This window comes from Mus musculus, chromosome 8 (genome assembly GCF_000001635.26).
Source record: "Mus musculus strain C57BL/6J chromosome 8, GRCm38.p6 C57BL/6J".
Lineage (NCBI taxonomy): Eukaryota > Metazoa > Chordata > Mammalia > Rodentia > Muridae > Mus > Mus musculus.
Genome location: NC_000074.6, coordinates 94,602,910 through 94,630,421, shown reverse-complemented (window position 1 = coordinate 94,630,421; position 27,512 = coordinate 94,602,910). Strand labels below are relative to the sequence as shown.

The window sequence follows — 27,512 nt, the reverse complement described above, 5'->3', positions numbered from 1 at the left end:
CCTAGTTAGAGCATAAGCTAGGCTATGGACTTCTAAGTGCTTGAGTGAGACTCAAGCTTTCAGCACAGCACTGTTCCTCGTAACAGAAAATCTTTGTTATAAGCAAGTTGCTCAGATAAAATCAGTTCATTTTCTTCTAGTTTTCAAATGAAGACTGTCCTCGCAAAAGCAAACGTTTCTACTTTAAGATCTATTTATTTCATGTATGTGCGTACACTGTCACTGTCTTCAGACACACCAGAAGAGGGCATTGAATCTCCATCAAGATAGTTGTGAGCCACCATGTGGTTGCTGGGAATTGAACTCAGGACCTCTGGAAGAGCATTCAGTGCTCTTAGCCGCTGAGCCATCTCTCCAGTCCTTTACTTTAAACATTAAAAAATGTTAAACTAAAACCTATTGATAGAGGATATAACACTTCATTAGTAATAAAAATGTTCATGTTACTACTCAATAAAGCAGATCTCAAGTACATAGAGTACATCAAATGCTTCAGTGATTATTCGTCCTGTTCACAGATGACATTCATGACAGTTCCATAAAGATCAGTTTAACTTACTTTAGTGGGCAATGGACATTCGTCTAGTAACAAGGTTATAACAGCTGGTCCCAATGGATCTTCCAATGGAATAACTCTAATTAAAGACTGGACAACATCCAACCATCCTTCATCTAAGGGTAAACCAAGAAGATTATATAATGGAATCGCTATTTTAGAAACATGAAAACATAAAAAGGACTTACAAACACTTTAGGCCTTTATGCTGTGGCTTTAAGAAACTAGAGGATGACACAAGTATAGCCATAAAGCTCTAGTCATCACAATGGAGCCAAAACTCTGTTACAGGTGTCTGATGACTGGAGGGCATCTTTATTTGGAGAAAATCTAAGCTATGGCCTGGATTTTCAGATGATGACTAAAATAGATTTGAACATCTCATTTGTCATAAAGGAATTAAGTAAAGCCAGCACTTGGCTCTAATTTAGAAGGATACATGTGTAGGGTGCTAAAGGACAAACAAGTATTCTCCCCATTCAAAAACAAGTACAGTCAAAAGACCCATCAATAAAATAAATTTTCTTATCTCCTAATTTCAGATGAGATACAACCATCACTGAGACGTGCAGTTCAATACTGAGGACGTGTTATATGGTACCTATTACACTTTCACAGGAAATTTCCATACAGCCAGGACCTTTTCTATAGTACATATGGGCATTTTTGAGATCTTCTATCTTCAAAAAGCTGGCCATACACTTTTCATTGTTATTAATTCATCAGAAAGTATTAAAAATAAAAAAATTTAAAATACCTGTTTCTGCCATTTCATGTAATGTAATCATTGAATAAGGAGGTTCCTGATCACTGAAAAACAAACATTCAAAACATTATACTTAGGTAATGCCAAATAAAAGTCAAACTGGAAGTATGAGCAGAAACAGACAGAAGAAATCAACATGAATGAATGGTAAAGAAAGAGATGGAGGAGGCAGCCATAGCTACAACCAGAAGAACAACCAGTTGCCCTATGTTCTTTTTCCCTAACTGTGATGGCTCCCATGCAACAGGAGCAGGGAGGGTCACACACGACCCACTCTGTGACCTGAGGTGAAAGGACAATACTCAAACTGGGGACTAGAGTTCTCAGCTTTATTTCTCAAGGCCTGGTGCCAGCTGACATGCGACAGGAATGCCAACAGCATCTCCCTTACACTTACCTTAATGAGGTGGTAGGATGGGAGATGGCAACTCCACTGAGGACTTAGGGAATGGAGCACCTACAGATACACTGCACTTAGAAGACTTATTCTGAAACAATATCACTATTTGTTTAAACTTCGGAAAATGATAATAGAAGAATACAAAAATGTAGCAAGTGGAATTATTTAATAACGCCTCTAAAAAGCAATTAAATGTGTTAATGGGTTTTCACAGTCACCCAGGAATTCTAAAGAGGTGGTTCAGGGAAGCTTCACTGATGTTGTCCACCAAACAATGGTATTTCAAATTGCTTAGAGACTCACTTTTAGTTTATGAGTTATGGATTTCTGTTTCCTTACTGTGTGGTCAAGTGTGCAAACGTGTGTGTGTGTGTGTGTGTGTGTGTGTGTGTGTAGGCAAAGGTCAATGTCCTCTATTACTCTCCACCTTAATTTTCAGGTAGGCACGATCTCTCACTGAACATGGATCCTATTGCAGCTATACTGGATGGCCAGTGAACACTCTGGGAGCCCCCTGTCTGCACTCCCCCAGTGCTGGACTATAGATGCAACTGCTTTTGCATGGGTGCTGGAGGTTCAGAACTCGGTTGCTCAGCTTGCTAGGCAATGGTCCTCATGCTGTGCAGTGAGCAGCTGACCACTAAGCCGTCTCTACAGCTCCAGATTTCTGTTTCCTACTATGGAAAAATCAAGCCAACAAACATAAAAACTACTGTTTTACTTCATGTAATGCTTAGAATAACTTTGAGATATGGCAGTACTGTGTTCATCTCAGATGCTCATTAGGTGCTTATTGTTTGGCATACTCCCATGTCTATTCACAAGATGAGTTAATTATTATTTAAAAGATGTTTTAGGAGCAGTGAGATTGCTCAGAGGGTAACGGTGTCTGCTGAGCAAACCTGAAGACCTGAGTTCCACTCTCAGATCTTATAACAGGAGACTCCTAAAGTTTTTCTCTGACTTCTACATGTACATCATGTCCCAGGAGCACCAATACACACACACACACACACACACACACACACACACACACACACACACACACACACACACTCTCTCTCTCTCTCTCTCTCTCTCTCCACACTCAGACATGGATACACATGTTTTAGGTGGAGCATGGTAGCACATGCTTGTAATATCAGTACTTAGGAGGCTGAAACAGAAGGATCCTGAGTTAAAGGCCAGCCTGAGTTACATATAGAGACAGAAGCTCCTGTCTCAAAAGAGAAAGGAAGAAAGGAAGGAAGGAAGGAAGGGAGGAAGGAAGGAAGAAAAAGAGAGAGAGAAAGAGAGAGAGAGAGAGAGAGAGAGAGGGAGAAAGAAAAATTAAAAACAATATAACTATTGTATACATTCTTAAAGAATAATATGTCAATAATAAAGTCAAATATGCATATATAGAACATCTTTAGAGAAACTTTTGCATATATCTATACATCAGTGCACATTTTTGCTATTTATCAGACTATTTGCTTAAGTACCTATTACCATATGAAAATATGACAAAACATGGTATTTTCAAGACTTTCAAGCATATAAAGCAATACTCTGTAGCAGCCAGAAGAGGTGTAGATTTATATATGGCCTCAAACATAATGTTGAATGAAAAAAATTTAAAGGTTTGTATAATTATGTACATTTAAAAATCCAACCCCAAACCTTTCTCTATAGATACTCTATCAATACAGATGCAAGCAAACCTAAGCTTGAAACTGGACCACAAGAACAATTGATTATCTACTGATATGGTGGGTGATATAGAAGATAAAATTAAGGAAGAAGAGAAAAATGATAGAATGCAACAGAGACAGCAAACAAGGAAGAGGAGTATTGTAATTCTATGAGGAGGTACACAATGACTACAAAGACATCCCTGTACCCAAAGAAGATAAATGTCCCAAGAAGCACAAACAGAGCAGACACTTCTCATGGCAGATGGAAAGTAAGCCAGAGGATCTCTGAGCTGTAGGTTGGGAACTGGATGGAGGACTGGGGATGCTCAGCTCAGCTAGGTAATAGGACAAAAAACTTCATCTATGGAAGGGTGAGAAACTTGCACAAAGTACATCTGGGGAACAGATCCCTCTCAAGAAAAGGAGTTAAGAAAGTTAGATGGACAGGAGCAGGACAGATGGCTCTTCTGTTAAGAGGCTTCTCCTCTAGAAGACCAGGGTTCAATTCCCAGGACCCACATGGCAGCTCACAACTGTCTGTAACTCCAGTTCCAAGGGATCCATCACACCAGACATGGATGTGGTACATGCTCCGCACATGCAGGCAAAATAGCCATCCACATAAAACAAGATAAATAAATATTTAAAAGAAAGAAAGATGACAATCTGAGCTACAAGTGGGATAAATAAAGTACAAGTCTCCTGTGACCTATTTAAAACTCGGCAAAACAAAACTTATGCTGCGGGCCTTAGCTATTTACAGGGTTTCAATAAGGTTTATTTGGAGACTGGGGGAACATGCTAGCCCCTTTGAGTATGCATGGCATAAAGGCATATAGAAAAGTGAGTAAAAACTCGGAAGGAATGATGGCATTGGCCTGTAATCGAGCAGTTTATGAGGCTGAAGAAGGAAGATCTCAGACTGTGGCCGGTCTGGCCTACACAGTGAGACCTTGTCTCAGAAAAGAGAGGCAACAGAGGAATCTGGTCACTAACAATCTGAGTCATTACTCAAAATATGCAAATAAGAGAACTTTAAGATAAATATATTTGCAGGAACACCTATAAGAAGGATGTGAGCTAGGTGGTGGTTTTAAGTTGGAGGCCAGCCTGGTCTACAGAAAGAGTTCCAAGACAGCCAAGGCAACACAGAGAAACCCTGACTTGAACAAACAAAAACAAAAACAAAAAGACACCAAAACAAAAGAGCCAAACAAAACCAAGAAGCAAACATAAAAAAAAATCCAAATATGCATAAAGAGAAACTGAATGCATTAGATGAGAACACATGCATGCCTGTCCTCTGGCATTCAGGAGGCCGAGGCAGGAGGAAAATCTTAAGTTTGAGGTCAGCTTACACTACATGCCAAGACTCTCTCAAAAAGGGAGCAGGGGGCATATACACATGGGAAAAAATATTGAAGGGTTCCAATACCAAATACTGAATACCAAAAATATTTTTTTTAAAAATGGCAGAGAAATTTTCAGAACTGAAGAACAAAATACAAAGGATTAAAATTAAACAGTCACAACAACAAGAAAGCTGGGTATAAAGGCATGCTGCAATTAGGCAATTTATTTCAAATGAAGCTGTAGAGAACTAGACACCAACAGCATAAAAAACTCTTCCATAGCACCTCTCCACTATGGCACTGGGGCCTGCTGCCTTCTCCTCTCAGTTGCATTCCTTCTGGAGTAAGCAATCAAGAGAAGACAATGAGAAGACTATTTGGTAACTGCCACATTTGCATCTGGAACAGATTTAGATATGTTCTTGCTACATCCCTTTGTCCTGTCCTTCATAGTTCTCGGTCATATTTCAGCTTAACAATTTAAAAGCTTTCTAAGTTATAAATTATCCTTTAGTATCTTCTGAAATCAAGCCACAAGACTGGGAAGATAGCTCTGTGGTTAAAGCAGAAGTGTGAGGACCTGATTTTGACTCCCTAGATAACCCACATAAAAGTCTGGTGCAATAATGCAAGTCTGCAGTCCCACAGTTCTACAGTAAGATGAGAGGCAGAGATAGAAGTCCTTGAGTCTGCAGGCTAGCTAACCTGGTGCTGGCAGTGAGAACAACAAAAGAGACAGGTCTCAAACAAGGTAGAATGTGAGGACAAATAACTAGGGCTGTCCTCTGACCACCTCACCTATATCTATAGCAAGCATATGCCTGCACTCATACACATGACTTCATGTGCACACTCATGTATATTCACACATCATACAAAAAAGAAAAACAATAATAAAATATAATAAAATTAAACTATAAAGCTGGGTCATACCTGTAATCCCAGCTACTCTGGAGGCTAAGACAAAAGGATTGCAAGTTCAGGCTCTGCTTGGGCTACATACTAAGGTCAAGGTCAGCAGGGGTAACTTAACATTAACAAATACAAAAAGCAATGGTGATAAGTTCAATGGTGGGACACTTCTACTCTGCACCTAATATTTCAATGTGCCTAATTAATGTTGTGGTTTCCTTCCTTGTTTGGAAAGGATAATTTTCCATTATAATTCTGTAGGATGAAGGATAACATTTTAAAGAGGTTGGACCTGGTAAAGCGCTACATGGATATTAGGCAAGTACTCTAGCCACTGGGAAATATCACTAACCCCCAAAATTATTATTCTTGGAGATCAACAAATACTTCAGCATTGAGCAGAAGAGGCTAATATAGCTCTAAGGCTTTGTTTGTAAACTTTAGGTTTACAAGAGTTCTTTTCTTACCAGTTTTAGAGGACAAAAAAAAACCTGTACTTTTATTAATGTGAATATTAAATACCTATAAATTTCCTAGCAGGATATAAAGTAAAAAGAACTTTATAAAATGACTGCTATGCCTTGAGCATTTCTTTTTCCTTCTTTTTTTTATATAAAGCACCCCACTAGACCATTTATACAAATAACACAAGAATAAAAATTCTTATTAAAAAAAGGATTAGAAAAGTACCTTGCTGAATGTCATAAAATTAGTAATGGGCCAAAATCTGAATCTAGGTCCATCATGGTCTAAAATTTATGCACTTATTAAATAACCTTACACTGGACTTTTTTCAGTCTGAGCAAAACCCTTTAATTTCACTGTCATTCAAACCGAGATTTTGTTTTAAACAAAGCAGGAGAAAGAGAACACAGGCCCAGGTGTGCCCTGTCGTTTCAACTTACAATTTCCCCAAATGGATCTAACTGGCTAAACAAGAAATAATAAAATAGGAGAGGTTAAACTTTTGTTGCCCATTGTCCTTAATTGCCTACAGAAGTTGCATGCCATGCTCTTGATAAGACTACTCATCTTGAATATATGGTCAGCAGAACAAATAGGCAAACATAGTAATTAATCTTCAAGAAAACACTTCCTTATTTCCTACTTAAGCAAGTAATTAATACAGACTCACTCCATAGTTACTGTACTCCCTCATAAAGATCATATTTTCAGTCAGAAAATTAAATCCAAGTTTTCTGTACAGAACTGTCCAAAATGTTCCAGACAGGAGTAGATGATAGCAAGTAAAAATATCAAATCTTATTTAATCCACTATCAGAGAAGAAATAAGTATTCTCTCTTGGCCTATGAGCACAAGGCTTGGAAAATATATCCTAACTGAGTGGAAGGAGTCCAAAAGCGGTGGTTCCTGGCAGAACACTTTCCATGACACTGGAGTCGACAGTAAGTCAGATACTTACTTATCTACAAGAGTCCGTATTACCGCCAGTGTGTCCAGCACTAACCCATCCACATTTTGTTTCTTTCTCCTTGGCTCATGAGGTCCTCGGCCTCTCCTTGGAGGCCGGACAGGGTCCCGAGGTTGGCTCCTACTATCAGCAGTAGGGACTGTACTGTTCTCAGCCTGTTGCTGGTGGGTGTCAACATTGTCTTCTGCTCCACTGTCATCTCGGCAGATGCAGGAATTACCCATAGTAGCAGTGGCACCTGTAGTCCCCAATAGGTGGGCTATGTGCTCCTCAAGAGTCAGCAGCAGACCCTGACCAAGGCTTCTGCTTGCTAAGAACACAGCCCAACCAAAGACAATCATCTAGATAGTTTTCAATTTTCCGAGTACTGTTTTCATAATGTGGAACTGAACTTGCATTCTATTCATTTTTAACAACTGAATGCTGGAGAAGGTCAAGCAGCTCATTTCCAACATTATCAACCACTGGGAATGCTGGCCATACACTGGCAGTTCTACAAGAGAGGAAAAGAGAAAGAAAATTAACAGAAGGTCTTGACTACTCAATCACTCAAATTGCTAGTGTGGTTTCAATGGCATTCAGATTACAGTGAATAATCACCCTTGGATATCCTTATAGGTCCCCAATGTAAAGATATCTTTGGATAACAGAACTAACAACAACATTTCCTTTTAGATTAAAAAAAAAAAGATTGTTCAGTATGTGTATGACGTGTGTGGATATGAAAAAGTCCATGCTACGGCATCATAAGGAGGCCATAGGAAAATGTTCAGAAGTCAATTCTCTCCTAATCATGTGGGTCCTGGGCACTGAATTCAGGTCACCAGACTTGCACAGAAAGTCCTTCACCTACTAAGTCATCTTACCAGCACCAACAGCTCCTTTTTATCAGTCATTACATTATAAAGTTGATTGCTAAACCATAGCCTTATAAGCCATAGGAGTTCTAATCAATGTTTAAAAAACATGTATGTAGTTCTTATCTCTACAGAAATACATTTGGCAAATTTGTGGAACATTTTCAAAGGCTCCTTCTGTGATTAAAAAATGAATCATATCCTTTATTTAAACATATGGGACAATTTATTATGTTTCAAATAAAATATCTAATTACAGATGTCTGTTGTTGAAAAAGTTATGATACTAATATCATAGCTGCTGTCTAATAATAAAAGAATGTTTCTCTGAAATGATGGAAACTATACTGATTTTTAAAGGAGGATCACTCAAGAATTTACAGAAGTCAAGGTTGGGGAAATGGCTCAGTAGGTAAGACCCAAGTTCAGATCTCTAGCACTCACATAAAAGATTGGTCAGGGCAGTATGTGCTTGCAACACAGCATTGGGAGCCAGATCCTGGTAGATCCCAAAAAGCCAGACTAGCTAAGATGGCCAGCTTCTGGTTCAGTAAAAGATTCTATTTCAAGAAAGTAAGACAAAGAACAATAGAGAAATGTTGGGAGCCGCCCCCACATTCGCCGTTACAAGATGGCGCTGACATCCTGTGTTCTAAGTGGTAAACAAATAATCTGCGCATGTGCCAAGGGTATCTTATGACTACTTGTGCTCTGCCTTCCCCGTGACGTCAACTCGGCCGATGGGCTGCAGCCAATCAGGGAGTGACACGTCCGAGGCGAAGGAGAATGCTCCTTAAGAGGGACGGGGTTTTCGTTTTCTCTCTCTCTTGCTTTTTCGCTCTCTTGCTTTTCTCTCTCTCTTGCTTTTCTCTCTCTCTTGCTTCTTGCTCTCTTTTCCTGAAGATGTAAGAATAAAGCTTTGCCGCAGAAGATTCTGGTCTGTGGTGTTCTTCCTGGCCGGTCGTGAGAACGCGTCTAATAACAATTGGTGCCGAATTCCGGGACGAGAAAATCCGGGACGAGAAAAAACTCCGGACTGGCGCAGGAGGGATACTTCATTCCAGAACCAGAACTGCGAATCAAGGTTATAAGGTTCCCGTAACACAGACTGTTGAGAAGGATTCAACTGCCGAATTCAGAACTCATCAGCTGGGGAACGACGGTGATAAAGGTTCCCGTAAAGCAGACTGTTGAGAAGGATTCAACTGCCGAATTCAGAACTCATCAGCTGGGGAACGACGGTGATAAAGGTTCCCGTAAAGCAGACTGTTAAGAAGGATTCAACTGTATGAATTCAGAACTTTTCAGCTGGGGAACGAGAGTACCAGTGAGTATGTTTGGCCTTGAATTTTTTCTAGTGTTAGGAGCCCTTTTGTTCCTTTTCACATGTTATATAGTGCTTAAGGCAGGGCTAAAAATTCTAGAGGAAATTCAGGACAGTCTATCAGAAGTAAAGCGGAGAGAGAGAGTAGGAACAAGGAGAAACGGTAAGTATACAGGCCTTTCCAAGGGTCTTGAACCCGAGGAAAAGTTAAGGTTAGGTAGGAATACCTGGAGAGAGATTAGAAGAAAAAGAGGAAAAAGGGAAAAGAAGAAAGATCAATTAGCAGAGATCTCTAGGAGATACTCGTCACTAGATGAGCTCAGGAAGCCAGCTCTTAGTAGTTCTGAAGCAGATGAAGAATCCTCCTCTGAGGAAACAGACTGGGAGGAAGAAGCAGCCCATTACCAGCCAGCTAATCGGTCAAGAAAAAAGCCAAAAGCGGCTGGCGAAGGCCAGTTTGCTAATTGGCCTCAGGGCAATCGGCTACCAGGTGCACTCCCGCCCTATGCGGAGTCCCCGCCCTGCGTAGTGCGTCAGCCCGTAGTGCGTCAGCAATGCGCAGAGAGGCAGTGCGCAGAGAGGCAGTGCGCAGACTCATTCATTCCCCGAGAGGAACAAAGGAAAATACAACAGGCATTTCCAGTCTTTGAAGGAGCCGAGGGTGGGCGTGTCCACGCTCCGGTAGAATACGTACAGATTAAAGAAATTGCTGAGTCGGTCCGTAAATATGGAATCAATGCTAACTTTACCTTGGTGCAGTTAGACAGGCTCGCTGGCATGGCACTAACTCCTGCCGACTGGCAAATGATTGCAAAAGCCGCTCTCCCTAATGTGGGCAAATATTTGGAATGGAGATCTCTGTGGCGAGAGGCTGCACAGGCGCAGGACCGAGCAAACGCTGCTGCTTTAACTCCAGAGCAGAGAGATTGGACTTTTGACTTGTTAACGGGTCAGAGAGCTTATTCTGCTAAACCTGATAAGAGGTATCAATGGAAGGTCTTACCACAGGGAATGTCCAATAGTCCTACAATGTGCCAGCTTTATGTGCAAAAAGCTCTTTTGCCAATGAGGGAACAGTTCCCCTCTTTAATTTTGCTCCTTTACATGGATGACATCCTCCTGTGCCATAAAGACCTTACCATGCTACAAAAGGCATATCCTTTTCTACTTAAAACTTTAAGTCAGTGGGGTCTACAGATAGCCACAGAAAAGGTCCAAATTTCTGATACAGGACAATTCTTGGGCTCTGTGGTGTCCCCGGATAAGATTGTGCCCCAAAAGGTAGAGATAAGAAGAGATCACCTCCATACCTTAAATGATTTTCAAAAGCTGTTGGGAGATATTAATTGGCTCAGACCTTTTTTAAAGATTCCTTCCGCTGAATTAAGGCCTTTGTTTAGTATTTTAGAAGGAGATCCTCATATCTCCTCCCCTAGGACTCTTACTCTAGCTGCTAACCAGGCCTTACAAAAGGTGGAAAAGGCCTTACAGAATGCACAATTACAACGTATTGAGGATTCGCAGCCTTTCAGTTTGTGTGTCTTTAAGACAGCACAATTGCCAACTGCAGTTTTGTGGCAAAATGGGCCATTGTTGTGGATCCATCCAAACGTATCCCCAGCTAAAATAATAGATTGGTATCCTGATGCAATTGCACAGCTTGCCCTTAAAGGCCTAAAAGCAGCAATCACCCACTTTGGGCAAAGTCCATATCTTTTAATTGTACCTTATACCGCTGCACAGGTTCAAACCTTGGCAGCCGCATCTAATGATTGGGCAGTTTTAGTTACCTCCTTTTCAGGAAAAATAGATAACCATTATCCAAAACATCCAATCTTACAGTTTGCCCAAAATCAATCTGTTGTGTTTCCACAAATAACAGTAAGAAACCCACTTAAAAATGGGATTGTGGTATATACTGATGGATCAAAAACTGGCATAGGTGCCTATGTGGCTAATGGTAAAGTGGTATCCAAACAATATAATGAAAATTCACCTCAAGTGGTAGAATGTTTAGTGGTCTTAGAAGTTTTAAAAACCTTTTTAGAACCCCTTAATATTGTGTCAGATTCCTGTTATGTGGTAAATGCAGTAAATCTTTTAGAAGTGGCTGGAGTGATTAAGCCTTCCAGTAGAGTTGCCAATATTTTTCAGCAGATACAATTAGTTTTGTTATCTAGAAGATCTCCTGTTTATATTACTCATGTTAGAGCCCATTCAGGCCTACCTGGCCCCATGGCTCTGGGAAATGATTTGGCAGATAAGGCCACTAAAGTGGTGGCTGCTGCCCTATCATCCCCGGTAGAGGCTGCAAGAAATTTTCATAATAATTTTCATGTGACGGCTGAAACATTACGCAGTCGTTTCTCCTTGACAAGAAAAGAAGCCCGTGACATTGTTACTCAATGTCAAAGCTGCTGTGAGTTCTTGCCAGTTCCTCATGTGGGAATTAACCCACGCGGTATTCGACCTCTACAGGTCTGGCAAATGGATGTTACACATGTTTCTTCCTTTGGAAAACTTCAATATCTCCATGTGTCCATTGACACATGTTCTGGCATCATGTTTGCTTCTCCGTTAACTGGAGAAAAAGCCTCACATGTGATTCAACATTGTCTTGAGGCATGGAGTGCTTGGGGGAAACCCAAACTCCTTAAGACTGATAATGGACCAGCTTATACGTCGCAAAAATTTCAGCAGTTCTGCCGTCAGATGGACGTAACCCACCTGACTGGACTTCCATACAACCCTCAAGGACAGGGTATTGTTGAGCGTGCGCATCGCACCCTCAAAACCTATCTTATAAAACAGAAGAGGGGAACTTTTGAGGAGACTGTACCCCGAGCACCAAGAGTGTCGGTGTCTTTGGCACTCTTTATACTCAATTTTTTAAATATTGATGCTCATGGCCATACTGCGGCTGAACGTCATTGTACAGAGCCAGATAGGCCAAATGAGATGGTTAAATGGAAAAATGTCCTTGATAATAAATGGTATGGCCCGGATCCTATCTTGATAAGATCCAGGGGAGCTATCTGTGTTTTCCCACAGAATGAAGACAACCCATTTTGGTTACCAGAAAGACTCACCCGAAAAATCCAGACTGACCAAGGGAATACTAATGTCCCTCGTCTTGGTGATGTCCAGGGCGTCAATAATAAAGAGAGAGCAGCGTTGGGGGATAATGTCGACATTTCCACTCCCAATGACGGTGATGTATAATGCTCAAGTATTCTCCTGCCTTTTTACCACTAACTGGGAACTGGGTTTGGCCTTAATTCAGACAGCCTTGGTTCTGTCTGGACAGGTCCAGATGACTGACACCATTAACACTTTGTCAGCCTCAGTGACTACAGTCATAGATGAACAGGCCTCAGCTAATGTCAAGATACAGGGAGGTCTCATGCTGGTTAATCAACTCATAGATCTTGTCCAGATACAACTAGATGTATTATGACAAATAACTCAGCAGGGATGTGAACAAAAGTTTCCGGGATTGTGTGTTATTTCCATTCAGTATGTTAAATTTACTAGGGCAGCTAATTTGTCAAAAAGTCTTTTTCAGTATATGTTACAGAATTGGATGGCTGAATTTGAACAGACCCTTCGAGGCTTGCCATCATTCAGGTCAACTCCACGCGCTTGGACCTGTCCCTGACCAAAGGATTACCCAATTGGATCTCCTCAGCATTTTCTTTCTTTAAAAAATGGGTGGGATTAATATTATTTGGAGATACACTTTGCTGTGGATTAGTGTTGCTTCTTTGATTGGTCTGTAAGCTTAAGGCCTAAACTAGGAGAGACAAGGTGGTTATTGCCCAGGCGCTTGCAGGACTAGAACATGGAGCTCCCCCTGATATATGGTTATCTATGCTTAGGCAATAGGTCGCTGGCCACTCAGCTCTTATATCCCATGAGGCTAGACTCATTGCACGGGATAGAGTGAGTGTGCTTCAGCAGCCCGAGAGAGTTGCAAGGCTAAGCACTGCAATGGAAAGGCTCTGCGGCATATATGAGCCTATTCTAGGGAGACATGTCATCTTTCATGAAGGTTCAGTGTCCTAGTTCCCTTCCCCCAGGCAAAACGACACGGGAGCAGGTCAGGGTTGCTCTGGGTAAAAGCCTGTAAGCCTAAGAGCTAATCCTGTACATGGCTCCTTTACCTACACACTGGGGATTTGACCTCTATCTCCACTCTCATTAATATGGGTGGCCTATTTGCTCTTATTAAAAGAAAAAGGGGGAGATGTTGGGAGCCGCCCCCACATTCGCCGTTACAAGATGGCGCTGACATCCTGTGTTCTAAGTGGTAAACAAATAATCTGCGCATGTGCCAAGGGTATCTTATGACTACTTGTGCTCTGCCTTCCCCGTGACGTCAACTCGGCCGATGGGCTGCAGCCAATCAGGGAGTGACACGTCCGAGGCGAAGGAGAATGCTCCTTAAGAGGGACGGGGTTTTCGTTTTCTCTCTCTCTTGCTTTTTCGCTCTCTTGCTTTTCTCTCTCTCTTGCTTTTCTCTCTCTCTTGCTTCTTGCTCTCTTTTCCTGAAGATGTAAGAATAAAGCTTTGCCGCAGAAGATTCTGGTCTGTGGTGTTCTTCCTGGCCGGTCGTGAGAACGCGTCTAATAACAGAGAAAGACATCCCATATTCTGTTCTGGCCTCTACATACTCACAGAGGGAATATGCACATGTAACACACACACACACACACACACACTCGGGAGGTGAGGAGGGAGAGGGAGAGAGAATGAGAATATTTATAGAAATCATGCAAGTGGTTGTAGACAAAATTTTTCTATTACATAAGCAAGACTGTTTAGAAAATTGTGAATTCATAACGAAATGTTACATTCTTTACAACTGAAAACATTCTAAGCACTTTTTGCCAAGCACCAGGGCTGGGACTAGAAGGATAAAAACAGGGAAGGCACAGTCTCAGTGAGCCCATAGATGGTTGGTTAGTTTCATCCCACACAGTGTGCTTACCATCATAAATGATAGAAATAGCTCTTCATTGATCTGAGAACATGTACTTAGGTTGTGGAAAAAAAGACTTGGAAGTAGGAGACAGAAAAAAGGATGGTAGCTAAAAGTAAAAACAAAACAAAATAAAAACCCCAACAAAAGGCTGGTTGTGGTGGAACACCCCTTTAATCCCAAGATTTAGGAAGCCGAGACAGGCAGATCTCTGAGTTTGAGGCCAGCCTGGTCTACAGATCAAGTTCCAGAACAGCCAGGGCTACACAGAGAAGTCCTGTTTCGGGAAAAATAAAACAAAATCAAAAACAAAAGATGAGAATTTTTTTCTTTAAGGTTTGAGGGCATTTTATTAGAGGTTAAAAAAAAAAAAAAATCTAGCGCCAGGCTTGGTGGCGCACACCTTTAATCTCAGCACTTGGGAGGCAGAGGCAGGCAGATTTCTGAGTTCGAGGCCAGCCTGGTCTACAGAGTGAGTTCCAGGACAGCCAGGGCTACACAGAGAAACCCTGTCTCGAAAAAAACTTAAAAAACTAAAAAAAAAAAAAAAAAATCTAGGGCAGGTAACTTGTAATGTATACATGTGTATACATGTAACATCACACACACACACACACACACACACACACACACACACACACACAGAGGTGTACATAATTTCACAAAGTACCAGAGGAGAATGGAAGTATGGGAATAGAGAGATATTACTGCCCTCAGGCTGTTTCCCTCAAACCAGTGAGGCTGCCTCTAAAATTTGAAGCTTGTACTTAAAAAGGATGTACTGAATAAATAGGTAAGAACATGACATAAGGACTCAGCTGGAAATGGACTTTTTAACATAAAACACAGAAAAAGTTGCATAACATTCCTATTACTCTGAAGGCCAGGGCACAATTCCTCCTCCAGAGAATAGATAATCAAGAGTTTTCTGTGCTTAAAGAACAGAGAAAGAAACAAGAAATAACTTTACACAGTTAAAAGGTTTATAAATTTTGTTTATATATACTTATATAAACATTTTATATAAATATAATATATAATATAAAAATATATCTATAAATATATAAATATAACATACATATAAATGACAATATATTTATAAATAATGAGTATAATATACAAATATTTGTTAGATATATTTATAAATATTAATATTTATTTATTAACTATGCTGATTTCTGAAAAAGACCTAGTGACATTTAAGGACTCATGCTCTATGCTAGGCCTAGCAGCACATACTTGCAAATTCTAGCAATCAGGAGGCTGAAGCAGGAAGATTATGAGTTTTTAAAGGTCATTGTAGATTATATAGCAAGACTCTTACATGTGTGAGCTTGAATGCACACATGTTTGGCTCTTCTTGTCTAGTAACCTTTGTTACACATCTGCTTGCTTTTATACCAATTATTAGGCACTCGAAAATTAGTTTTTCCTTTCTGTCTGAAGCTATAAATGCTATTCTTTGGATTTTTTTTTTTTTTTTTTGACAGCATCTCTGTAGCCCAGGCCAGTTTAAATTCAGCATGCAGGTTGGGCTGGCCTGGACTTGCAGCAATCCTCTTTCATGTGCCTCCTGAATGCTGGGTTACTAGTGTGAGATACCAAGCTCAGTAACTTCCTATGCAATATACACAGAGCTACCTTACCAATTTATAGAAATATACTTCAGCTAGCAGGGTAATGGTGGCATGTATCTTTAATCCCAGCACTGTAGAGACAGCCTGGTCTACAGTGAGTTCCAGGAAAGCCAGGGCTATACAGAAAAACCCTTTCTTGAAAAAAAGAAAGGAAGGAAGGAAGGAAGGAAGGAAGGAAGGAAGGAAGGAGGAAGTAGAGAAGGAAGGAAGGAAGGAAGGAAGGAAGGGAGAGAGTGAGGGGTAGTCGAAGAAAAGAAGGAAGAAAGGCAGGAAGGGAGGGAGGAAGGGAAGAAAGGCAGGCAAGAAGAAAAGACCTAAAGAAACTTTAACTTTTTAAAAAGCTAGTTTTTTTTTTTTAACACATTATAGTATAAACATCTGTTGCTAGATCTATTAGCATTTTGGGATGTTGGAAGAGAGTGGTCCAAGATGATTCAACACAGGTGTTCTTTAAGAAAAGGCATCATCCCCATAGAAGAACTAATTCTAAACTGTTTTCTCAGAATGGTCAGAGCCCATGAATGTGCTCCATGCTGCCAGAGCAGGAAAGATTTCATGGGCGTCCCTAGTGCTCCAGGGTCTTTACACACCATCAGTATGGAAGGAAGAACGGACACAAGATACAAATAACACCCTCAGTCTAACCAGAAACATTAAGTGGGGAAACCATGCCTGAGCAATGGACAATCTGGCACTAAAAATAACTTAAAATGATCTCAGAATGTCAAAGTAAGCTTAAGTCCAGGAAACAAAGACCTGAAGGAGACCGAATAAGTCCTATAAAAATTACAGTTTGATGGCATCAGACATAAAGTTATTTAGCATAATTTACAAGAACAATATTCAGGGGCAGGAGAAATGGGCTGAAGGTTAAGAGCTCCTACTGTTCTCCCAGAGGAGCCATGTTTGGTTCCCAGCGCACACACAGCTGCTCATAACCACCTGCAACTCCAGTTCCTTGGAGCCTGGTTTCCAAGAGTTTTTGCAAGTTACACGGTGCACACAAACTCGTGCAAGTAAACACATGCAACAATAAGTAAATCTTTAAAGAGAAAAAAACAATGTCAAAAGTGCCTGTGATGAAGGCAGCTTACTGCATCTCAAATCTTAGAGTTCATTCTACCTAAAACTATTTTCCTAAGGCTTGCATAAATTACTTCCTTAACGTAAATTTTTAAAAATTTCAATAATTCTTATAATTTCAAAGTGATTAGGAGATATTCCACACATGCAGATATTTTTAAAACCTGACTAAGTTTGAAGTGACAAGGGGAAAATTAAAGGTTTTTTTTTTTTTCTTTTCTATTTCTGAATTTGAAGTCAAGCATACTTTGGGTCAATGTCTCCCAAAAGAGCTATTTCCTTAAATATCCCAGAAAATTATGTTTACTGTAAGTTTGTTAAGCAGGATATATTTTTGGGGGGTTGGAGGAGTAGGCAGTGTAGGGTTTTGTATTTTTAATTTTTTAAAAATTTTTTTGGTTTTTTCGAGACAGGGTTTCTCTGTATAGCCCTGGCTGTCCTGGAACTCACTCTGTAGGCCTCGAACTCAGAAATCCGCCTGCCTCTGCCTCCCGAGTGCTGGGATTAAAGGCGTGCGCCACCATTGCCCGGCATATTATTTTTAAGAATTCACTAAGATGTCCAGACCCAATTTGGCATTGAACTCCTGGCTCAAGTGATCCTCCTGCTCAGTCTCCAAGTAGCTTTGATCATGGGCATAATGCAGTCTAGTGAAATGGATATTTTTTTAAAGTTTCAATGATTTTAACACTAGAGATTTTAACACTTTTCTTTCTTTCCTTTTCTTTATTTTGTTTTTATTTTTTCAAAGCAGTTCTCACTATGTAGCTTTGGCTTTTCTGGAACTCAGGCTGGCCTCCTGCCTCTGCCTCCAAAATGCTAGAATTAAAAGTGTACACCACTACACCAGCTAGAGACTTTTTCTTAGCATAAAGCTGTAATGACCAGGTGTGAGGCAGGTGGTAGGAGCCATGAAGTGTTATACAGTGTTCATCACTCATGAAACATACAAAGAAAAGAGAAGAGCAGTTAGCTTAAAAAATTCATGAAATGGCCATATTCTTTAGGCTTATAGCCATGGTACATGCATATGCAAAGTATAAACTCCTTAGTTTCCTTCAGTATTGCAAATGCTTAGCTTCTTTCTTAGAAGCTACTTGAGACATATTTCCATAGGAAAGAAGTTCTGACTACTTATTGTTTGGCTACTAAGGCTAAACAATTACACTTCAAACAACTTTGTTTTGCCTTTAAAGAAAATGTGTTATCTTCCCAAAGACCACTGTTTGAAGACAGTACCCTCAGCTACATATTTTACACAGGCCACCAGGGGCCACCTACAGCACAAGCGCAGTACATGGACATGACAATCAGACCGCCCTGGGTACAAGTCTCAGTTCTGCTATCCTCACGGGCACTCCCTCCAAGGAATCTGACCATGGATGCACTTTACAAGAGGGAAGAAGGAGCAATTATTACCTCATAATAACTCCAAAGACTCAAAATGCTTTCCAGGATGCAGCCCACGCCTGTGACTGCTTAAAAGCTCCCTAGGTGGTTCTGATGGCAGCCAAGTCTGGAAATCACTATTAGTACCTACCACAGAACCTGCCATCTACTGAATGAATTATCAGATACACTAAATACAAAATGGTGACTCTTGTGAGAGCAAATATGTCAATATTCCTTTCCAGAAAAATTAACATTATTTTTGGATGTTTGGAGATGACAGTCAAAATAGTCATTTAAAAACTGTCATAACTACAAAATTGTGGGGGGTAAGAAAGGGCTCAAGTCTGCATTATGAAAATTCCATAATGAAACACTTAAACAACAACTGGATGAAAAACTAAAAATAGTTCCATATAGTATTTTCCATTAAATATACCATAGGAAGAATTGTAGCCTGATTATGGGTACTATTATCCAGAGTTGAAGACGAGATTATATAAAGGCAATACCTTTTAATGCCTATAAATTTCAACATTGTCTTCTCACCATTATCTCATGAAATCAATTTTAAAACCAAACATAAACAAAAACAACTATTGTATCTGTGACTGGGACAAGCCTCAACTGAATCAAAAAGAACTCTTATTACTGAATACCAGTGCTTAGTAGATCTCTCTCGCCATCTTAATGGCAACAACTTAAACCATCACTCTTAACTACCATTTTGCTGCAAGATTATAGACAATATAGCATTTAAAGTTTTCAAAATTCCTTTGAGAAAAAGAAAAAGAAAGAGAAGCCAACAAACTCCGTAGATCTTTGTAAATTTCATGTGAAATTAGTGAGAGTCCGGTATTCACTGTCTCACTGCCAGAAAACAAGAACAACAACAACAACAACAACAAACCACCACAATCCTCTACTCTTACCCCCACCCCACACACACACAGAGGTTTTAGCCAACTGATCTAACCCTCTCTAACAAATGGTTCAGGAATCAGTGCTTCATCTCTTCAAATACTTGCTTACATTTAGTTATTAAGCTCATCACTGATGTAAGACCTTCCTTTTCCCTGAGAAGACTTCAGGATTATGTATGCTGTCGGTAATGGGAATGTATGCTGGTTAAATGAATGATCATAAGAACAGAAAACAAGTCATCAGGTCCAAAGCACCTCATCATTCCAAAACAGTGTTACAAGATATAGGGTGGTCTTTAGCCCTTTACCCTCAAGGCTAAACCAAACAGCATGCAAGGTCAAGTTACATATTGTTTCAGTGATTTTTCTCTCATTAGAAAATGTTTTTGGATTTTCTCTCAATACAGTATGTCTCAAACAGTAGCTTCTGGTATCATCTTTTAGTGTCCTCAACCAACATTTTATGATGAAAACTTTCAAGCATACAGCAAAGGAACTAATTCACTATAAACAGTGAGTATCTATATATAGATTATCTATATATATGCCACTTAGCCTACAATTCACATTTTGTATTTGTTTTATTACAAATTTGTCCATTATATCTTTACCAAACCATCTACATCTTGCAAAAATGTATTAACTGTATAGAGTAACCACTGCCCTCCATCAGCATACCTATCACTAATTAGACCTCAATGTTTTTTAGAAGCTAAATTTATATATCATGCAAACCTTAAGTATCTAAATGCTGAGTTTTGTCAAACACATATATCAGTGTCTTCAAACTCTGTCAAGGTAGGGTACATTTCCAGCAGGGTACTTGCAGTAACCACAGAGGAAAAGAAAAATATGGGAAACATTACCCAGAAATAAGGTTTTTTTTTAAAAAAAGCAAGATTTCTTTATTAATTATTGAGGTTAGGTGGAGGAAAACTAACAAGACTGATTATTTAGTGGTAATAAGATAAGAAATGCAGATATTATTTTGACAGCATACATGCCAGGCTGAAACAAAAGGTACCTAAAGTTTTTGTTTGTTTTTGATTATTTTGTTTTATTTTATGTGTATGGGTGCTTTGCCTGCATGTATCTGTATCAGAGGCCAGAAGAAGATAGTTCCAGATGGCTTCGAGCCACTATGTAGGTGCTGGGAATTGAATCCAGGTCCTCTGAAAGAGAAGCCAATGCTTTTAACCACTGAGCAATCTCTCCAAACTAGTTTCTAAAGATTTTTTAATTATTTAGTTTAAGGTCTAAAGCATTTGCTGTTTTGTTGGAGGAGAAGAGCAAAAGCCTGCAGAAGCCCTCCAGCTCCATGGGCCCTACAGACACTAGGGTCCACGAACTACAGGTGAAAAAAAAAAAAAACATTTTCTTCCTGTTGCTGGGAAAAAATGCCCCAGCAAAAGCAAGCTGGGGGAGAAAAGATTTATTTCAGCTCACAGTTCATGCTAGTCCATCATAGCAAGGACATCACAGAGCTAGGATCTTGAGGAAATTAGTCATATCACATCAGGAACACATAGCAATGGATGTATAAATCCATGACAGCTCACTTTCCCCCAAGCCCAAAGAATGGTGCCACACACTTATAGGCTAGGTCTTCGCACATAATAAAGTTACCCACAGCCATGTCCACTGACCCACTTAATCTGGACAGTCCCTCACGGACACCGGAGTGGTTCTGGATTGTGTCAAATTGACAAAACTAAGAATTGAATGTGCTAAACATGTACAAGTTACAGAGAAGGGGCATGTAGGTTATACGCAAATATTATGCCATCTTATATAAGTGGGCTGAGCATCTATAAATTCTGGTATCTATAGGAGACCTGAGGAGCCAATCTCCCTTGCATATCAAGAGCTGATTGTATTTGATTGGAATTTCATTTTACACCCAGAAGGAAAGGCAGCCTTGATAAGGTATTTTTCACATGACTCAAGAATCCAAAATTGTGTGATAGTAGTGCTGAGCATTTGAGACTTGGGTTATACAGGGGACTATCATGCCCTAGACTGTAACCTTCAAGTGGCCAGGGCAAGCACAGGATGATTCTCCTCTTATGTGCTGAGGTTGGTTTAAGAAAGAACATCTTTGGAAAAAATTAGGTCATCTCCCTGAACTGAAAGAGTACCTGGAAAATTTTCACCTAAAATGTTGAAAGATTCTAATACAATAGCAGCAACATTAGTGCCAAAAACTTATAGCAAGAAGTAGGTGAGACTATGGCAGAAAGATTGACAGAACACAGTCCTGACCTGACCCATTACAAAGGAGAAAAGACAAAACCTTTCAGGGTTTGAAACATGAATCAAAAATAAAACTAGCAGCATATAGTGGTGCACACCTTTAATCCCAGCAGTCAAGAGACAGAGGCAGCAGATCTCTGAGTTCGAGGCCCAGCTGGTCCAGGACAGCCAGGGTTACACAGAGAAACTCCGTCTTGAAAAACCAAACCAAACCAAAGCAAACCAAAATATCCAACAACCACAACAACCACAAAAAACCTGTGACAGGGAGGATGACTCTATGGGTAAAGTACTTGTGAAAGGATGAAGACTGGAGTTTGGATCCTTATCACTCACATAAATGCTGGGCACCCATGGCAGACATCCTGCAATCAATCCCAGCACTTTAGAGGCAGATGGGACCCCCACAGCAAGCTGGCTAGCCAGACTAGCTGAATAGACGCACTCTGTGTTCAGACCCTGCCTTAAGCAACTGAGGACGACAATGACAACTTCTGGTTTTCTTGTCCGTGTGCAAACACATGATCAGCTACATGAAAACACATAATACACACATGCACACATACTACACATATATATACACAGCCAAAAATATATATAAAAATAATTAAAATAAAATTTAGGTCTTGACTAGAGCAAGGAATTTTCAGACTAATAGAAATAAAAAGAACCAACCAAACAGTAAATATTCTTCTATGAGTCTTAAGGATGAAAAAAAACTACCTTATACCCCAAAAGGAAATTCTAAGAAAGAACTGAGTTAGAAAGTGCCAATGATGGCTGCAGAAGAGGGGAAAAAAAAATGAAATAGTCTTGATTACTTACCCTCAGCAGGCCCAATAACAGGAAGCATGTTGCTGTATTATCCAAATACACATAAGTTTTAAGGAAAATAACTTTTTCTATTGAAAAAACTCTATGCTATCAAGAAAAGGAAACAAACATAAGTGGCACAAATGGCAAAATCGTCGTTAATAATACCTGTTTAAAATGGTGTCTAAAACACCTGATTGCATATGCACTTGTATACCCAGCAGCTTTAATAGGTAGAGCCATAAATACCTGGGTGAATGTATTCTAAAATATATAAAACTAAAGTTAAGTTAAAATATTTACAAAACAGAAAATACGTTTAAAAATTATGATGGCACCATTCAGTAAATGTGAACAAAGATGAAAAAATGTCCCTGTGTTCTTGGCAAAGGGCGCTGGGGTTAGGGATGAAGGATAGCACTAGACACCATGCTTAGCTCCCTGACCAAGTCTATGGCTAACACATGAGGGCCTCTAGAAGGAGGCTGCCGGCCCCAGCACTTTCTAGTGCCTGATCACACTGACGTGTCTCTGTATGGGCATGTCTTAGAAGACTGTAATTTAGCACTAGCAACTGCATTGCAACACCATCTCAAATTTTGGAGTGCAGGGCCAGTGGGTAAAGGCGCTCCCCCCACGGAAGCCTGGCCACCTGAGTTCAATCGCTGGAATCCATGGAAGGGTGGAAGGAGAGAACAAAGTCATTCTCTGATCCACACACACATTCACATCAGGCACACACAGACAACAAAAGCTAATTTTTAAAAAATTGAGAAATTAAAAATCATTCCAGGAGGTGGCAGTGCAAGCCTTTAATTCCAGCACCCCCAGGAGGCAGAAGCAGGTGGATCTCTGTGAGTTAGAGGCCGGGCCAGCCTGGTCTACAGAGGAGTTCCAGGACAGACAAGACGACATAGAGAAACCTTGTCTCAAAAAAAGAAAAAAAAAAAATCACAGTGAGAGGTTAACACAAAGTTTAAAAATTAAATTGGTAAAACTGGAAACCCAGATTATTTTGAGGCAATATGGATGTTGTAAGCCCCCTCCCCCCAAATTAAGCCCTTTCTGAATCCTGCAGGAATCCATATTCTGTACCTGATAGATGAGAAGTCTTGCGTTGGTACCAAGTGTCTCAGGACAGACCACCTTAGGGAAAAAAGGTACTAAAGACTACAATAAATTTTTTTGTTGAAAAAAGAAAATCTGTGAGTGTTGATATGTGATTACAGACATATGTTATATGTATGTGTAAGGGCCAGGACAACCTTAGGCGTTGGTCCTTGCCTCCTATCTTGTTTGAAGTAGTATTTCTCTGTATACCAGGCTAGCCAACTTCTGAAGACCCTACCAATTTTGCCTCCCATCTCCCTGTAAGAGCACTGGGCTACAGATTCATCCCACTGTACAAGGTTTTACATGGGTTATGGGGATTTGAACTCAGATCTTCAGGCGTCTATGAGCAAATATGTTTGCCCACTGAGTCATCTCCCCTGTCCAATTGCAGTAAATCCTAATTGCTTTAAGTCTGGGGCAACAAATACATTATTTTATTAAGCCTTAAAACTAACTTGGAAGTTATTAATATGTAGTACATCGGCATCTGTAACTATGAACAATGATGGAGCAATAAAAACTGAATAAAGGAGTTGTGTTTCCCATGAGGAGGGTGGAGTAGGACTCATAGTCTGAGAATACTGCATTCAGTGAACAAAGGAGAGGAAACTTAATTCTTTAGGAGGCAGAAGTAAGAAAAAACCAGCTCTGAAACATAAACTACAGAGTGATAATACACTTGCTGAGGAAGAAATTTTAGACTTTCTAATTGAAGTGTATAGGACCCATGAAATTATGTCTGGATACTGTAATTTCAAGCAGTAAGAGAGTCATACGTAGAGATAAAACCTTACAAAAATCTAGGAGTATACCAATTTCTTTCTATTTAAATGTTTTCTAGTTCTCAAAAACTCAGACAAAAAAGGCAAGTAAGCAATCTGGAAGGTGGCTCAGTGGCAGAGTGCACCCTGCTCTTGCAGAGAACCCAGCACTCATGGTGGGCAGCTCACCAGTGCTTCTAACTCCTACTAGAGGAGAAAATTTTAGTTCTTTTATCCTACTAAAAGTTATAAAAGTTTCCTAAGGGCTGTGGCCCAGGTTTTGGCATTCATTACTCCCTCTCTGTTCTGCTTTCAATTTTTAAATTTAAATACCAGGAAAAAAAATCCATCCAATGGCAGATGCCTTAAAAATGCCAAAGGCTTGAAGAAGGAGGAGGAAGAAGAGGAAGAGAAGAAAAAGAAGAAGGAGGAGGAGGAGGACGAGGAGGACGAGGAGGATGAGGAGGAGGCTGAAATTGATTACTGGTTCAGTTGGTCATTTGTGATGCCTGTTGACTTCCCCTTTACACTTAGGACCCAAAACAAATTTTACATTTTACAAGGATATGACCATAAAGTAGAGAAAATTTTCCATTAGTGTTTTGTAATGGAGATCCTCATCTTCAAGAATTCCTAATAGGGCTGGAGAGATGGCTCAGTGGTAAAGAGCACCCAAGCTCTGTTCCTAGCACTAATAAGCTCACAAGCCCTAAAACTCCAGCTCCAGAGGATCACCGCCTCTAGCTTCTGGAGGCACCTGCGCACATGTGCCATAGTCCCCTTCCTACACACACATAATTAAAATATTAAAAATAAAATCCTTTGCTTTTGTTTTTTCAAGACAGGGTTTCTCTCTGTAGCCCTGGTCTCACTGGAACTCACTCTGTAGACTAGGCTGTCCAAGAACTCACAAAGATCTACCTGTCTCTGCTTCCCAAGTACTGGGATTAAAGGCATGGGCCACCACCAATACCCTAAATAAAATTCTTTTAAAATTTGTTTTGCAGAAAAGATTTTATAGAATTCCTTTTTTTTTTTTTTTTTTTGGTTTTTCGAGACAGGGTTTCTCTGTATAACCCTGGATGTCCTGGAACTCACTTTGTAGACCAGGCTGGCCTCGAACTCAGAAATCCGCCTGCCTCTGCCTCCCCAGTGCTGGGATTAAAGGCGTGCGCCACCACACCCGGCTAGAATTCCTAATAATTTTTTTTTTATGGTTTTTCGAGATAGGGTTTCTCTGGATAGCCCTGGCTGTCCTGGAACTCACTTTGTAGACCAGGCTGGCCTCGAACTCAGAAATCCGCCTGCCTCTGCCTCCCAAGTGCTGGGATTAAAGGCGTGCGCCACCACACCCGGCTCCTAATAATTTTTTAAGCTACACAGATTTTAGAGTATTAAAAAAAAGCTGTATTCTAAAACCTTCAAGGTGATTCTCAATCATAAAATCCACTTCACAGGACATAGTGGAACACACCTTTAATTCCAGCGCTCTGGAGACAGAGGCAGGTGATCTGAGTTCCAGGCCAGTCAGGGTTATATAAGGAGACCTTGTCTCTAAACACAAGAAATAAAAAACAAACCTGGGTATAGTATACACCTACAGCCCGACCTAAATGGAAGTTGAGACAAGAGGACTGCAGGTTTCAGGTGTGCTTAGGAATATATAGTAAAATACTATACTATATAGTAAATACTATCTCAAAGGAAGAGAGAGATTATTTCATTATTTGGTTAAATATCCTTGAATACTAGTTTCAACATGTGAGTTTAAACAGATTGTTGTAAATTCACTTCAGAAACAGTTTCTGTTACTAAACTTGCTAACCATACTTTGGAACTGAGAACGTTGTTTCTCCCCTATTCAGTACAGAAAAACAACACACTATTATATACAATGCTAAGCATTTATAAGTATCAAGTTCCCCTTAATATTTACTAAAAGAAGTTATTTTGCTGACAAAGCATAAAAAGTCTACATAGACCATGATGGAATACTTTCTATAATCAATAGCTTAAAAATACTGTATCTAGAAAAAATAAAGGGCTTATACAAACAGCAAAACGCAGAACTTGCAAAGATATTAAACAGAAGCCCTGGGCACCATGCATCCTGGGAAATCAAGAAGCTCACAAAACCACCACAGAAAGTAAAACAAAAGACCAACAAACAATCAGGAAACATAAGATTAAAATACAGGAAATTCAGGTCAACTTAAAAACAAACAAACAAATAAGCCTACTTGCCTACTTTAAAAAGACAATAACAAAAACCCTAGTTCAAAACAACAACAACAAAAACCCACAAGGAAATCCCTAAAATTTTGGGACATCAGCTCTAACAATGCAACTCTAACAAGTGCCACTAACCTAAAGTTATTGAAGTGTCACATACTGACAGAGGTAACTATTTTAATACTGTAGTCTTGTAATGACAGGGGTCTACACAGCAAGTTATCGTCTCAAGAAATGCAGACTCTACATAAAATGAAAACTGAAAAGTGCCTTGTAAGCTATTACTCTGGAGGTACCACAAGGCAGAATTCATGGAAAGAAAAACAAAACAAAACTACAGGCTCATTTACAAATTACAAGTGGTGAGGGATGCTGCCTAGTCTTCACTACCTGTAGCCATTCAAAGGCCAAAGAACAGATACAAGAAAAAGTGAGCCTACAATATTTAGAACAAACTACTTAAAAGAAAAACTACTCAAAGGAAATGCTAATTCCTCCCAGCACTATTAGAAGTGGAAAGTAAATTAAAACTCTCTAAACAAAAGCTGGAAACCTCTTCATGTCTAGGAAGCAGGCAGGGTTTAGACTAACATTTCACTCAGTGATACATGGTTCTCAGAGCTCTATAGGTAATCAAGACCAGTATTTATGCTAGTCTCTTACATCAACAATTTTCCAGATTAGAAAACACATTGTTCCTCAACAACAATACATTACACTACCTTACTTCCACACACACAGCGTTGATTATTTTACAGAAGAAACTCTAAGATGTCAAGTCACTTCAACTAAGGAAGGACAAGCAGATGGGTTAAGTGAGGAGCCTGGGAGACTGCACGACTCTACTCAGACGGTAACAGACACTGCCAACTTTAAAAAAGTTCAAAGTACATCACTCCAGGGGACGAAACCTTACTCGGACATCTGCGCAAGACAGAATCTCAAGAGTTTCAGCCCAGTAGCTCTAACTAGGTCTCCCTCTGTAAGAACAGGGAAAGTGAGGCAGACAGCGGGCCCGGCAGGAAGTAATGCCAAATTTGGAGGCTCGCTT

General features: G+C 40.0%; 1 protein-coding gene across 2 annotated transcripts in view; it reads right to left on the bottom strand.

Annotated features, from left to right (window-relative positions):
- Positions 1-27,512, bottom strand: part of Rspry1 (ring finger and SPRY domain containing 1) — a 58,336-nt gene that overhangs the window by 29,855 nt on the left and 969 nt on the right. For both annotated transcript variants that reach the window (NM_026274.4, NM_001359093.1), the window contains exons 2-4: positions 7,087-7,588; positions 1,314-1,366; positions 560-672 (exon numbers count right to left, since the gene is read on the bottom strand). In NM_026274.4, the coding sequence (NP_080550.3) occupies positions 560-672; positions 1,314-1,366; positions 7,087-7,436 (516 nt within the window). In that variant the 5' untranslated portion in view covers positions 7,437-7,588. The remainder of the gene's footprint in view (positions 1-559; positions 673-1,313; positions 1,367-7,086; positions 7,589-27,512) is intronic.